Raw genomic sequence first — 13722 nt, forward strand, 5'->3', positions numbered from 1 at the left:
TAAATAGATATCTATAAAGGTATTTAGAACTTGATATTGTCCAATTGTCCCTCGAAATAGCTACAAGAAGACTACGACTACCCATTTCCTGTCCAACGGATAGAGGAGACAGCAAACAAAATCCGACAGCAGGGAAAGAAAGAGAAGAAATAAGGTCGAAGGTCCGTACCGTACATACAGATTCCACATAGTACTTTTCTGATTTTCGATGCATTTCAGCGCATGATCCTAGCAGCTAGCAGCTTATCTTTCGAGTGCACGGATATCCTGGTCCCAAACAAGCTGGTCATTATCAAAATCGGAGGCAATAGCCCTTTGAAACAGAATCCACCACAACTCGTCCTTTGTGTACTCGTTTGCCACGCTCATGCCGAGTTCAGCAGATGGATAGGCAGGTGAATACGTATGAAAAGGCGTATTCGTTGCCGATGTGTGCCCCTGCCAAACTTGCTCCTCGTCGTGGGCCGCGTAACATGTACCCGAAGCGAATACCGAGTCGAGTGCGGTCGAAGAAACATTGTGAAACGAGATATCCCGGGTGTTGTTGACTGCTGAGCTCGCGGAGCCAGTGTACGAGTGAGATTCTGTGCTGGGAAGAGCAAGGAAAGCAGCTGAATCTTGTAATCGATCAAGATACCCGTCGTTCTCCATATCCGACACCGGTAAGGCGTCGAAATTTGCTCTAAGCGGAGAAGGCGTCACTGGTTTAAAGCTATCGCACCACTGGTACGATCCGCAAGATTCACTATCACTGGCCCAATCAAACGGCGTGTCGCTCGATGACGGGCTGGGAAGACTTTCGAACGAGTCCGACAAAGAAGAAGCAGGCGATGCCAGAACTTGGTCACGGCGGCGGGATCGTCTTCGAACAGACTGGTTGCGAGCTTGGAAGTAGTCTGGAGTCAAATCACGGCGGGGACGTTTATTTCGTTCGCCACGACTGTTGTTCCAGGACTTCTTGAGGTAATCAGAGGCTTCTTTCAACCTCAACCTTTCCTCAGGCGTAAGCGATTTAACTGCGTGGGTGTGCTGCTCTTCGGTTGGTGACCTCCCCGTTTGTTCCAGGTGTGCCTTCGTAAACATGCTGCGGAATAAAAACAGGTAGTTGGGTGGTTTTGACGGCATGGATGCGCCTGTGAGTTTGCGTTTTTGATCATTGGCTTCTTTTTGAGCTGTGGCATAGAAAAGGACGTTTTCATAACTGGAGAGGATTTCATGGCGAAATTGTTCAAAAAATTGAATCATGCACTGGGGGCAACCTACCAGCAAAGTCAGCAAAATTAATTCGGTGATTACAGAAAAGAAGTCGCTTACTGACGATTTTGATTTCTAGTCCCAAGAGCGATGGAGCTCGGGGGGCGAACCACACGAAAATCTAAAATAAATCAAAAACCCCCGTGAGTTGGGTCACTTTAAGTATCTTCGTGGCATTTGCGTAATGGGGCTACTTGGAGCAACGGGGACGAAGTGCGGTAAGGACAGTGCATAACCAGGTGTTCGAAGGAGCGGAGCGAACATAATAAATTCGAGGTGGATCCATAATTGCAATGCCTCACTCCCTTGTATTTTGACAGTGATGGATGAGCGCCGGTTAGCGGGATTTAATAGTGGCTTCTGGAGTTGCTCTGAGAGCTCGAAGATAGCGAGATTTGGTTGAATTTCCTAAATATTATGTGTTTACTACAAAAAGCTGGGTTAGATATTCCAAATATTGCAAGAAAACCTGGAGTTGTCCATTCTATATTCTTGAAAAAGCATCTGCACAGTGCACTGGTCAAAGAGTGAAACGTATGGATACGTCAAAAGGTGTATGTAGGCTTTGCGAAAAATTCACCGAAACCGAAAATTCTTCCTCCGAAGCTTCAATAGGATTTTGGAGAACAAGGGATTGAATGGGGCTTGTCCCGTAGTTACTATACCAATTGCAAATTGGCCACTGGTTTAAAATGAGGACTGACTGAGGATAGCTCGAGGTTTGGTAAGATTGCAACGAGGAAGCACTGCATTAAAGGACATCTGTTATCTCGGAGAGGAAGGTGTGACTGCTCGTGAGTCATGAGTTAATAACTTGATAACTTACGTTGAATGTACGAAGTGTTTTAGTGCACACACCTGCACACACCTCTCCTCAAAACCTCATGCTACGATTTGATATGAACGTCAGCCACCACCTCTTGGTGTCGTGTAATTCCTTTTTTCGTGTTGTCTGACAGGCATTACAATTTACAGGTATTGCACATTACAGCTGCTTAGGATGTGATTTGTCAAACCCATCGAAGGGGAAGCGGGGAAAGGCGGGGAAGCGGGTCCGGGCCGGGAGGTGCCGATTCAATTTGAATTGAATTTGATTGGGATTAATCATGTTCGCTCATGTTCGATCGTTGAACCTCCCATACAGTATTCAGCAGTCACCGGCTCGGATATGCATACTGATACACCAATAACATTACGAGATCGACATCCAAGGAATCTTTTCTGAGTATTCAATCTCTCATGCAAGTTGCTTCGAGCTCTGGCTGTTTAAAGTACAAATCCTGCCAAAGCAGGGAGCCTATCCCAGAGACCTGTCTGCTCCTATCTGAGAACAAAGGGAGGTTCGGAACAGGAAGAAACTGTATAGAATCCGGACAAAGTGTTAATTAAGATCTATATGTATACTACTACATCCGTTTACAATGTAGTAACTTTATGGGCCCGGGCAAAGTTATCATGAGTATATCAAGTAACGAATCGTTTCCCAATACACCCAAAGAACCCCAAAACCTCCACCAAGACCGCCTATCTATGATTTCTTAGAATCTAGTAGTCTTCTACAAAGGCGAAATATCGGTGCAATGGGAGACCACAAAAGAAGAAACGAAAGCGAAAGTCCGTGAGCGAATGCACTTCCAATGCTTCACTAATTTCTGACACCACTCTTGCATATACCGCGGCAATTTATAGGATTCGACCGACTTGACAGCTTCCAAGTACAGAACATCCCGATCCCAACGACGCGGACATTATCACTACAGTCCGGATCTTCTAAGACAATTAGACCAGTCTAGGGTCTTGAAAAATAGAACTCAGGTAGTCGTTCAATGCCCCGTCCATCGATGAATGAATAGTCTGCTTGCGTTGGGGAATAGCTGTCAATCATATGCATCCGGCTCGGTAAAGGTTTCAAGCATCTCCTGGGCTTGTTTCTCATCATGGGCGGAGAAGTACGCGGCTGAAGTGGAAGGGGTATCGTTCCTCAAGAGATTCCCAGCACTGTATACCACTGCTGCCGAGTTCTCGACATCCAACGAGTGATATTCAGTGCCGAGCGCAGCAGTTGAATGGCGCAGTGAGTGGTGATAGAGCCCGTAATTACCCATATTTGACACCAGGAGAGGGTTGTCTGCACGATAAATAGGGTCGTTTGGCAGATAAGAACTCGAATAGTCGTTTCTCATGCTCAGGTTGTATTCAGCGGTTGGACAAGCTGGGAATGGAACATTCGGTAAAGATGCCCGAGGAGAGCTCCTCGTGAATGCAAACATTTCCCGCTCCTGCTGGACCTGTTGATCGTCATAGAGGGAGGAATCTACACCTGAAACGGGTGCCGAGGTAAAAGGAACGTCGCTACTCGGGGGATCCCTAGTACTGTTTACCGATGCTGAGTAGCCGTTTACCATGCCCAAGCTGAGCTCGGCAGCGGGTGGATCGGCAGGGTGTACAGGTGAATATGTATAGGGTAAGCCCATGTTGGTTCCAAAGACTGTTTGTTCTTGCTGAACTTGTCCCTCGCTGTCTATGGAAAAATATGTTCCCGAAAAGAGCGCCGAAGTGCCACTGGAATAAATGTCTTGGGTAGCTGCAGAGCTGACCATTACTGCTGGGCTCGTAGCACTCAAAGAGTAGTGGTGATTGGTACGAGGAGCGGAAGTAGGAGCAGTCAAATGTGGTGAGTGGTTCCAATACCCGTCCACCGGAAGTTTGTTAAATGTGGCTGAAATAGGAGAAGGCTTGAATCGTTGGTTATCGTACGAATTGTATGATGGGTATGATCCACTTTCGCTTGAGCTACCAGACGGTGTCTGGCGCGACGAGGGATTCCCCTGAGTATCTGCAAAGGAGTATGTCGAAGTAGTGGGCGACACCACACTAGACCCATCGAAATTGTTTTGACGTTCGACGTCAATGCGAGGTCGTTTTCGTGCTTGAAAGTCTTGTGGAGTCAGATTTCGGCTTCGACGTTTCTTCCGGGGCGGCTCACGACCAGTAGACTTGGAGTACTTCCCGAGGCGAAGGTCTTTGTAGGCAGACTTGAGTATGTTCGTTTCCTCAGACGTGAGGGATTTAACGGCGTTGCCGTGTTCCCTGTTTGTCATTTGCTGCCCTGTTTCTTCTGTGTACGCTTTTGAAAGCATACTGCGAAGCATCAACAGGTAGTTTGGCTGTTTGGACTTACCATCTTCGGCTTTAACATCGCCGTCATTGGTTTGATTTTGGGAGGTGATGCAGGCAATGACATTTTCAACGCTGGAGAGGATTTCACGGCGGAATTTCTCGAAGAAGGGGAAGCTGCTTTCAACGTTCCCACTAGAAAATTCAGGTTGACAATGATTCACGAGGGACAGAAACCACATACTTTCTTTTCGCTGAACTATTGGTGAGTCTTTCCATACGTGTAGTGTGAACTCGATATTCTGAACCTGGAAGTAAATGAAGTAGATGGCGAAACACGACTATGCAATGTCGGTGAACTGGAGAAGATTAAATACCTGTGGCGGCGACTCCAGGGAAGTCGGAACGAATAATGCAGAAGTAAAGCAAAAGTGCAGAGACAGCGTGCTAAGTTCAGGTTGGACCCATAATCGCAATGCCTCGTTCTGATAAAAACGCGTAATCATGAAATTATTGGACTTGCTTCAAGATGTGTCGGCGGAGTGGAGTCAGATAGGATAACCCCATATTTGGAAACATGGGTCGGCCATAGAAATTGCGATGAAGAAATCAGACCCCTTTCGACTGGTCGGAAATATTGCCAGAGAGGATGAAAAAGTACTTACTTTATAACATCTAATAACATTCGCAATAAGAATTTCTCATAGAAATTGACCATTTCAGTTAGAAGCTTTCAGTAAGCTGTCAAAGACAAGGAATCCGGCGACGACGGGTCGTTCTGTACAGGTTTTACAGTTACTGTAATTGCCAATCACTGTTGTAGAATGAGTATAACTCACATCGAGTTTTTTCAAGGTGGCAAGGAATGATATGACTGCACCTTGATTTTTTATTTAACAATAGAGTTCAAGGCGAGATTTTACGAAATGGGTTGAAATACCTAAGCCTGTCTATGCGCACTCCTTCTCCCATCATCCTAACGTCAATCAAGTTCGTGTTTTGCATGTCCTTGTTTCATGATGCTTCATTCAAAACACATTCAAACACTGAAGACTGAAGGAACCTAGTTGGGGGTGGGAGTAAAATCTAGGTCCGAGGATGTTGAATGTTGAACACTCATCACCTGTAGCCACCTGTGTGAAGCCGGATAGGCATAAGGACAATGAACGATAGTCTTAATACAAAATGAATTACATACAGGTTATATACACACTCGATACGTTTCTAGTCATTCCGCTACTTAGGCCCGAGAGGGAACGTCGCACACAGCTATATCGTTCCCTGATGTTGAGCTCCTTCATTGACCCTTTCATTGACCAGAATGCTAGTATCCTGCGAAGTACTCCTGCCTTCAGAGAAAGTCGTTGCGGACACTGACAAGTGAGCCGGCTCCAGTTCTGGCGCGACAGCTGCGGTAGAAGAGTTTGGCTGAGTTAAAGGAACAGCAGGTCCACCCGAACTCAAGTCATGAATAGCTTTATCGGTAGGAGAGTATGCTTCCTTTGGAGGCTTTCCTGGTTCCTCGGTGTTATTATCCCCTTCCAGATCAAACACTTTTTGAATTTGTTCTGCCAATTTTACGACCTCCTCCTCTAGGTCGTTATCTCTTTTGGCCGCCGTTCTTGATCCCGAAGGCGTAGCATCAGAAGAGAGGATCGTGGCCGAGGTGCCATCGGTGCTGTAGGCCGTCTCCGCCCAAAGGCTCATCAATTCCTTTTCCCATCCAAGTTCCTTGCAAAGCTCTCTGACTATCTCGTCACATTTTCCTAGCAATATCACATCGTCAGCGCGAGACCCGAAATCCCCTACCCGGTCGATGTTAATCAGCACACGATGGCAGGAGTCTGGACAGATCTTGGCTAGGGAGGCAAATGGATGGACGGTGAGGGAGGTGCCAATAACGATGAGCAGGTCAGCGGAACGGATGATGGATGGAGCTCGGGAGAACGACTCAGGGAGCTGTGCGTCCAATGAGTGGTGAATATCTCAGGTGTTATATTGACTGGGCTCACGGATTCTCCGAAGAAAACGATATCAGGCTTAACGAGCCCTTTGCATCCCTTCTTCTCACACCTCGGAACGGCTTTCCTCTCTGCAAAATTCACGACCATATCTTTGATCTTCTCATCGTCGAATGGTGTTTTACATTTGATACATCGTTGAGTAGCGAAGCTTCCATGAGCTTCGACAATCTTGTCAGAAGGCACTCCGGCGCGCCGTTCCAGAGTATCGATATTTTGTGTGAAACACATGCTCAGAAGAGAATGTTCCGATAGGAGACGGATGAAGGCGTGAGTTAGTGTTGGACGAAATTTTCCTGGGTAAAGCTCGTGTGCGAGGGTATAGACTGGCGAGGCAGTCCAAATTAACATACTGTTTGGATTAACGTTATCATGCAAGCCTATATGGCACTTACAAGGCACAGGGTTCTTCCGAAAGAAATTGATTTCGAAAACAGCTTCAGGATACGGGAGGTCCAATCTTGCGAGATTAGCCTACAGCAAGTCCGTATGAGTTGCGAGTTCGATTTCCAGCAGGCAGCAAAATCCCCCTACGTATAAGCCTGTGGGGGATGAGAGTTGGTAAATAGTGAGGTTTCATCATTAATGTTCCAAACAACTTTACCTGTCCCTGGAGATCTAAAGTCGGGAATACCGGCGGCAGTGCTTATCCCTTCCAGAGATACATCTCCAGTTAATGTTGGAAGCTTTAGTACAGAATATGGACTTTTACCTGCACCGAGCTAAACTCAACCCAAATCTATCACTGCAATTTTGATTATGGCTAGGCAAGCTCAGGCGTACCATAAGGGCAATATTCTTACATTCATCGCTCTTGATGTAATTCGCAATTCCCTTGAAATCGTTGTATTCGAGTATTCGAGGAGCCATGATGGTCGTCGGGACTCGGGAAATGTGATATCTAGGCGCCGAAAACACGAGCGCTTCGATGGTTAGGTGTAATGTCTGTGTCTCTTCTTCTTCGTCTTCGTTATCGTTATCCTCGCGATGGGTAGAGAGCAGGTTGGGGGATTACTTCAAGAGAATGGGCCCAACCATCACCCAACCCCAGCAATTTATCTCATTCCATTCGCCTGCACCTCATCCGCTTTCCATTCAGTTCTGTTTCATTGTCCCCTGATTTTTTGTAAACAAATTCTACCTTTCCTCTGCACTATCTACCTGTAGTGAAAGTATCTGCCTGTACCTTGCAATTGTGATTCTGCGACAATTCTAAACTTAATGATAGCTTTCCTTACTAGCCTTCGTTATTTAAGCAGGGCTAGGCGGTTACGACGGCAACGTGCCAAGACTTGAATCCGATCTACCATGGGTGACTGGGATTTTTACTGTGCTCTTTGCGCTGCTCCCTTTCATACATCCGGCGTCGAAGAGACCCTGAGGGATTTTCATGTAGACGAAAGTGATCAAAAATTCTTCGTTTGGGCTCACACGTTGCAGGTAATAGCTCACAATCCTCAGGCGAGTGGGCTTTCTTGCTGTTATATATCCGGCGATGGACGTTGCGACTACTATGGCACCGCCAGATGCAAACCAAGTGACGATCCCAACTGTCCCGCTCTCAGCGATGGCTCGGAAACTTTCGATGTTGATACATATTACAACTACGCCTCAATGCAGGAGGGTGCTATCCCAGTGCACAGGAACTGTTTGGAGATATTTAAGAAGGCCCTGGCCCATGAAAAAGGAGTATCGTCCTCGCAAATGGGTTCAGTTGACCTCGACCCAGATATCCTTTTCAGTGCGATGCGCTCTAAGCGGAAGTCAAAAGGACTTCGATGTCTTGATTTGGATTATTTTGAGCTCGATGAGGTCAAACGGGAGCAGTATTTCTATTTTGACGTTGAAACCTCGGTGAGCACCATTTTATGTACATTTCCCAGTACGTTGATCTCATTCCTTTCTTTACAGCCCTTCCTTTTTGATCCCCTGCATATAAAAGCTTTAGAGGATTATATTAATGTTATGCCTCTTTCAAGTCCTTCACTAGGCACCGATTCTGCACCTTTTCATTATCCCTCATCCCGCGACCCATTCATTAACTTGCCCCCCGAAATCCTGACGGAAATTCTTCTCACTCTGTCGGAAGATTCATTCACTGCGCTCATCGCTGCTTCCCCTGCTACTTGCCAAGTTCGGCTCATGCCATCTTTCTGGAGGAAACGTGTCGAGATACACATGTCATGGTCATGGGAAATCATTGCTCACATCGCTTTGAGTGAACAATTATACAACTGGGAAAAAATCTACAGCGATCTTGAGAGATTCTCGAAATTAGACAAAACGAGCGGAAAAGATTTTCTTGGGGTCGCCAACCGTCGTCGCATTTACAACGTATGTCGGCAACTTACACCCAGCTACGTTCAGTTGGAGAACGAAGCTCGGGTGGCTTCTCCCACAGGTGATTCCGAGGAGATGCTACGAACCGCCAAGTGTCAGCACTTTGTCAGCGTGTCGATGCCTCTCGTATCTGCCTTCAACTCGACCAACACATTCGTGCTTCACCGGTGGTCTGATATTGCTCACGAAGAAAAAGTGCTGAACATATCTTGGAACAGCTCAGGTGCCCTCGCTGGCATAGCCTTGACAATTCGTGGTGTCCGGTCTGTGGTCGAAGGTAGTGAGATAGGTGCTGGTGCCGTCGAGAGCCTGAGAACTAACACACTAGTCATACAGGAAGGAGACTGGATCGATGGATTCTTGTTCTTCATGTCAGCGCCGGAGCCCAAAATTATCGGTGTGACTGTCAGAACGTTGCGTTCTCCTGGCACAACCTTTGGTTCAACGAATGGGGCGGGTCTACGATTGATGTCTGTAGACAACGGGAACGTGTTCGTGGGGCTCAAGGCCGCTGTTACAACAGACTCTATCTCAAAACTAGGAATTTTGGAATGTCCTCTCCCATCCAGCGTTGATCTTCCTCCGTCGCCTCCAAAAGTAGATGCAGCCACCAGAAAGATGATTTGGAAGAATCAGGTAAGTAGTTTCTACCGGTGGCTAGGGCGTTTATCAAGGACCTGATATCATTCCAATTTTTTTTTCTCAGCTTCCTCCTTCAAGCGTTCGGGCCCTCCCTTTCCATATCGGATACAACAACTGTGGAGACGAAGCCACCGAAAGCGGTCAAATCATGGAATTTCTGATTTTCGGTGAATCTGAAGCAAAGCTGCGCACGTTAACTGGAATTGCCGTGTCGGCAGATTTTTTGGGGTTCTTCGCATTCCACAACGATGCAGAGCCTTCATTTATCGGTTTATCGAAGAAGAATCTCAAGCATTTCTCGATTGACGGACCAGGAGGGGAACGGGTGGTCAAGTTAAGCTTAGGTGTTGGTTCAACTCCTGTGGGACTCAAGGTTAGTTCGTTGTATTTGAATATATCATGTTTCAATAGTGCTCATGAATGCTCTTGCTCCGGTAGGTTTTGACAAACCGAGGTCGTCAGGGTATATTCGGGATGCTGCGTGAGAGTAACTGCTTGATCCACGATTACGCTGCTAGTGAAACAACAACTTCTAATGCTAATGAAACAATAGCTGGAGTATATGGTTCTTTTGAAATCATCGTACGTGGAAATTTACCTAGGTTTTACTATCTCTAACAAGTACTATTCACAGAGAGAATATTCACGATTTACCGCTTTCGGTGTTCTCCGCGCCCCGTCTACGTCATCTGAGCCTCTACCCTCTTCCATTACTATATCGCCTGGCGCCTGGGACCCAACTCCCCCTCCACCCCATTGGCACGCCGAAGGACCTGTTTATGGAAGCAGCGAGCACTACGCTCTTACATATCTCGATCTGACGAAACCCATCTCGAAGATATCTGGTCTACTCGCTGCTCCCGAGTGGTACGATATCGTCGAACTCGGCGGCTTCGTTGTCACTTATGTGGACGGATCAACCTGCTACGTCGGTATGCCCACTGATCAGTGGAGGGAAGTCAAGGACGCCGAATCTGCTCCAGTGGTTGTCAAACGACACGAAGGCATGTCGCATGGAGTTGGTAAAGCCGACGAAGGTGTGGTTGCTCATGTCACTACCGCGGAAGCTCGGCTGCAGAACCATGACACCGGTGCCGGTGCATGTTGGGACCTTGGGATAGACGGGGGTCATATTTGTGAGGTCACGGTGTGGGCCGGAAAGTACCTCAATGGTGTTCAGTTTCATACTGATGATGGGAGGGCGAGTCCGAGATGGGGGAAATGTGGTCAACTCGCGACTGCGGTAATTACCACGAAGCCAGATAATGCGGTACACACCGGAGCGGTTGCGGTGAAATTTTACCTGGACTCGGATAGGGATCATTACAATGCTTCTGATGCACGACCACTAGGGTTACAAGCTTTGGTAGCCACTTGATAACTTTTAGTCATTACTCTCGTGACACTACTGGAAACAAACAATTATGATTCTAGAAAGAATAGATATTCAAGATAGGGGGTGACTATTACTTAGAGGATAGAATATGCCCGTTGACAAGTTGGCACCTGAGGAAACCATCTTTGACTAGTTAACACTTGTTGGCATGGTCGTAGTGGCGAAGGTGATTTAATAGGTGCGAGCAAGGACCTGAAAACACTTGAGTTCAGTTAGTATAAACCTAGAACAGAAGTGAGGAAAAGTTGTAAAATTGGTGGAACAAAACATGCCAAAGTATGAAGATCCATTTGAGTCATAGTGCATGGTCAACAGCAGCAGGTGAACTTCAAAATGAATGATGGACATTCTTCTTCGATGTTATACAAAAGTTCAAGGTCACCGTACAAGGTGACAAGGACATTGCATATTGAAGAATGGATACTGGAATTCAATGATTGAGATGTAAGTAATGAACTACTCTTGGATACAGTGGTGAAATTTGTCAGCCCAGTCCAATTCTTGAAGTGAAGCTAGTGACTTCTGAATTTACAAACTATAATTTTATTGGATTATGAATTGATCAGAGAAGAAGTGGATGAAGTAAACTTGCAGGTAAATGTGTGTACAAGTAACAAGGAGACACTCTGTATGATGTTGGCAGTGATCAACAACATTCAGGAGTTGAAGGTAAATATTTGTGACAATGCGAACAAACTAGTAAGGAAGAAAAAATATGGTATTGCCAGTGGGAAAACTAATGAGTTAACAATTGTTGCCAACATGTTAGATTTCAACCCACCCATAGGATGATTATGGATAACTGCCAATGACCCCTTTTTAACCAACATAATTGACAATCATTCGAGGATTTCCAAGAAGTTGTGTTTTGTCATGAAGTACGCAGCCCCTATTATTTTCCTTTTCTCACTGTCTCAATGCCTTTACTTGTACGGTACATCATCCCATCACTATCACATTCCATTGCTGTCAATCCCCCATTGATTACTGATCCACCTGACCCACCTTCTCCTTCTATTGGCTTCTGCCACCTTCCTTGCCCCTGAACTGTACAGTATTGCATTGTTGTTTCTCACAGACTGGATTATGCATATATAGCCAATTCCCCACAGCCTGGTCCCTTATCCTGACCTCTCTGTCATTATCTTGGGGGACTGTATGTGCTTACTTATTATTACCTATGACTATGATACTCAATATATCTGTTAAGATCATGTACACTGTGAAGCCATGCCAGAGGCCACAAGGTGTCTAAGGGCAGAGGATCAAATGGGACAGTAGTGAAGTTATTAACAACACTGCCGTTACACTGCTAGTCCCTGGAGATTGAGAGTAGAGAAGGGGAGAGCCAGAAGCAGCCAAGTCGGAGTGGCAGTATTGCCGACGACAAGGAGCAAACCAAAGGACATCGAAGTCCTGAGGTTAGAGTAAGGAGAACTTTGAGGCGACAGGCCTGAATACTTTAAAGGACGAGAGACGAAGATCTAAGGTGATCTCAGTTGATAATTAAACTGAGAGACTACAGTAGAGTACAGGCAGTATTTATATCTATGGATCAGCGCATCGGAGCGGAGCACCAGACTCACTAGTAGGAGCTATACATGTAGTACCTCCAGGGTAGAGAATAAGACAATAAGAGGGAGGATAAAACAATAAAGAAGAGACTAGGTAGAAAGGGAATGTGTAGTGAGAAGAACAATAAGGATGAGATTACAATAAATGGTTGATCTTGGAATACCGAGCGGCAGAGTGGGGCACCAAGGCATGGACTTGACAGTATCCCCCTCTTAGGCTTGAGCCCTTGAAAGCTGACATCACCAAAGATTGATCCCATCAACCAAATATTAGTTTGTCGGAAATTAAAACTCAAATTTACCTGCGGGCCGCTGGTTTAATCAAATAAACCTATTATCTGGTTTTTGAAGGGTATAAAAAGGCCCAGGGTTTTCTGCTGAGGACCCAACTTTTCCCTCAAAAACTTCTAAGTCCAACAAAATGATGACAAGCCGCACCACTACCACTACCACCAATCCTACTGCAAACACCTCCTCCTGCCCTGCCGACCCTCCGAGCCCCAGTGCTACCGTCAATGACAAGGTGGAACAGATCATGAGAGAGGCACAGGAAAGAGTGGAGAGGGTGAAGGCAAGGAAGGCAGAGGAAGCTGCTAAGAAGAAAGCAGAAGAGGAGGCAGCTGCCAAAAAGGCGGCAGAGGAAGAAGAGTGGAAGAAGCAGGCAGCGTCAGGCAGTGCAGTAGGCATGGGACTGGGCCAACTGGACTCGACAGCAGGAGGAGGAGTTAGTAGAGAGGAGGCAGAGGTTGGCAGAAGCAGCTACTTCCAGAAGTCAAAGGGGAACCTCCCCTGGTGAAGTTTCTGCTTCTCCGAGGAGGCCAGTAGTGGAGATTTCAAAGGTGAAGAGCAAAGGGAAGGGTAAGGCCAAGGCCCAGGTATGCCTTTCTTTATCTAGCATTAAGTTTCTTGCTGACTTGTTTCTCTCCAGCCTGTTGGTAAAGACCCCAATGATGGCGACAATGGTGACAACGACAAAGACTGAGAACCTTGCGAACAATGCAAGGTGAAGAAAATCCCTTGCCTGAAGCAGGCTGGCAAGCAGAGTAGTGCAATATGCAAGCCCTGCCATGACTCAAAGGTACGATGTTCATACTCGGGTCGTTCATACACAGTGAAGAGGGAAGGAGGTGCAAGTCCAAGTGGCAAGTGGCCATGCTTGAAAGTCAGATGGCGCAAATCCTCGCTGATAACTGGGCCTTGAGGGAGTCAGCCTCAAGGTCTCATCAGTATCTTTGACAACTCCTACACAGACAAGACGAGGACCACTCCCAGCTGATAGCCATTGAAACAAGGCTGGCCTCAACAGGTGCAGGAGCGGCAACACTGGGACCTTTGAGGATTGTGTCAGAGAAGCTGAGGAACTTGAAGAGGAGAAGAA

At 46.5% G+C, this 13722-nt stretch overlaps 3 protein-coding genes across 3 annotated transcripts; 1 reads left to right on the forward strand and 2 right to left on the reverse strand.

Moving 5' to 3' along the window:
- Positions 1-98: 98 nt before the first annotated feature.
- C8R40DRAFT_233236 (uncharacterized protein) lies at positions 99-1485 on the reverse strand. The gene is made up of 2 exons (XM_046234419.1): positions 1315-1485; positions 99-1259 (listed from the first exon to the last, which is right to left on the reverse strand). The coding sequence occupies exon 2, from the start codon at positions 1243-1245 to the stop codon at positions 244-246; it is 1002 nt and encodes a 333-aa protein (XP_046085964.1). The 5' UTR covers positions 1246-1259; positions 1315-1485; the 3' UTR covers positions 99-243.
- A 3907-nt stretch (positions 1486-5392) lies between these two features.
- C8R40DRAFT_233183 (DHS-like NAD/FAD-binding domain-containing protein) lies at positions 5393-7665 on the reverse strand. Its single transcript, XM_046234418.1, has 7 exons — positions 7176-7665; positions 7105-7114; positions 6992-7044; positions 6788-6866; positions 6384-6718; positions 5570-6330; positions 5393-5504 (listed from the first exon to the last, which is right to left on the reverse strand). Exons 1-6 carry the CDS (start codon positions 7260-7262, stop codon positions 5641-5643), a joined length of 1254 nt encoding a protein of 417 aa, XP_046085965.1. The 5' UTR covers positions 7263-7665; the 3' UTR covers positions 5393-5504; positions 5570-5640.
- On the forward strand, positions 7299-10956 carry C8R40DRAFT_1105970 (uncharacterized protein). Its single transcript, XM_046228148.1, has 5 exons — positions 7299-8246; positions 8304-9368; positions 9439-9747; positions 9813-9956; positions 10009-10956. Exons 1-5 carry the CDS (start codon positions 7701-7703, stop codon positions 10750-10752), a joined length of 2808 nt encoding a protein of 935 aa, XP_046085966.1. The 5' UTR covers positions 7299-7700; the 3' UTR covers positions 10753-10956.
- The last annotated feature ends 2766 nt before the right edge of the window (positions 10957-13722 follow it).

Source organism: Lentinula edodes (assembly GCF_021015755.1).
Source record: "Lentinula edodes strain Le(Bin) 0899 ss11 chromosome Unknown C8R40scaffold_19, whole genome shotgun sequence".
Taxonomy (NCBI): domain Eukaryota; kingdom Fungi; phylum Basidiomycota; class Agaricomycetes; order Agaricales; family Omphalotaceae; genus Lentinula; species Lentinula edodes.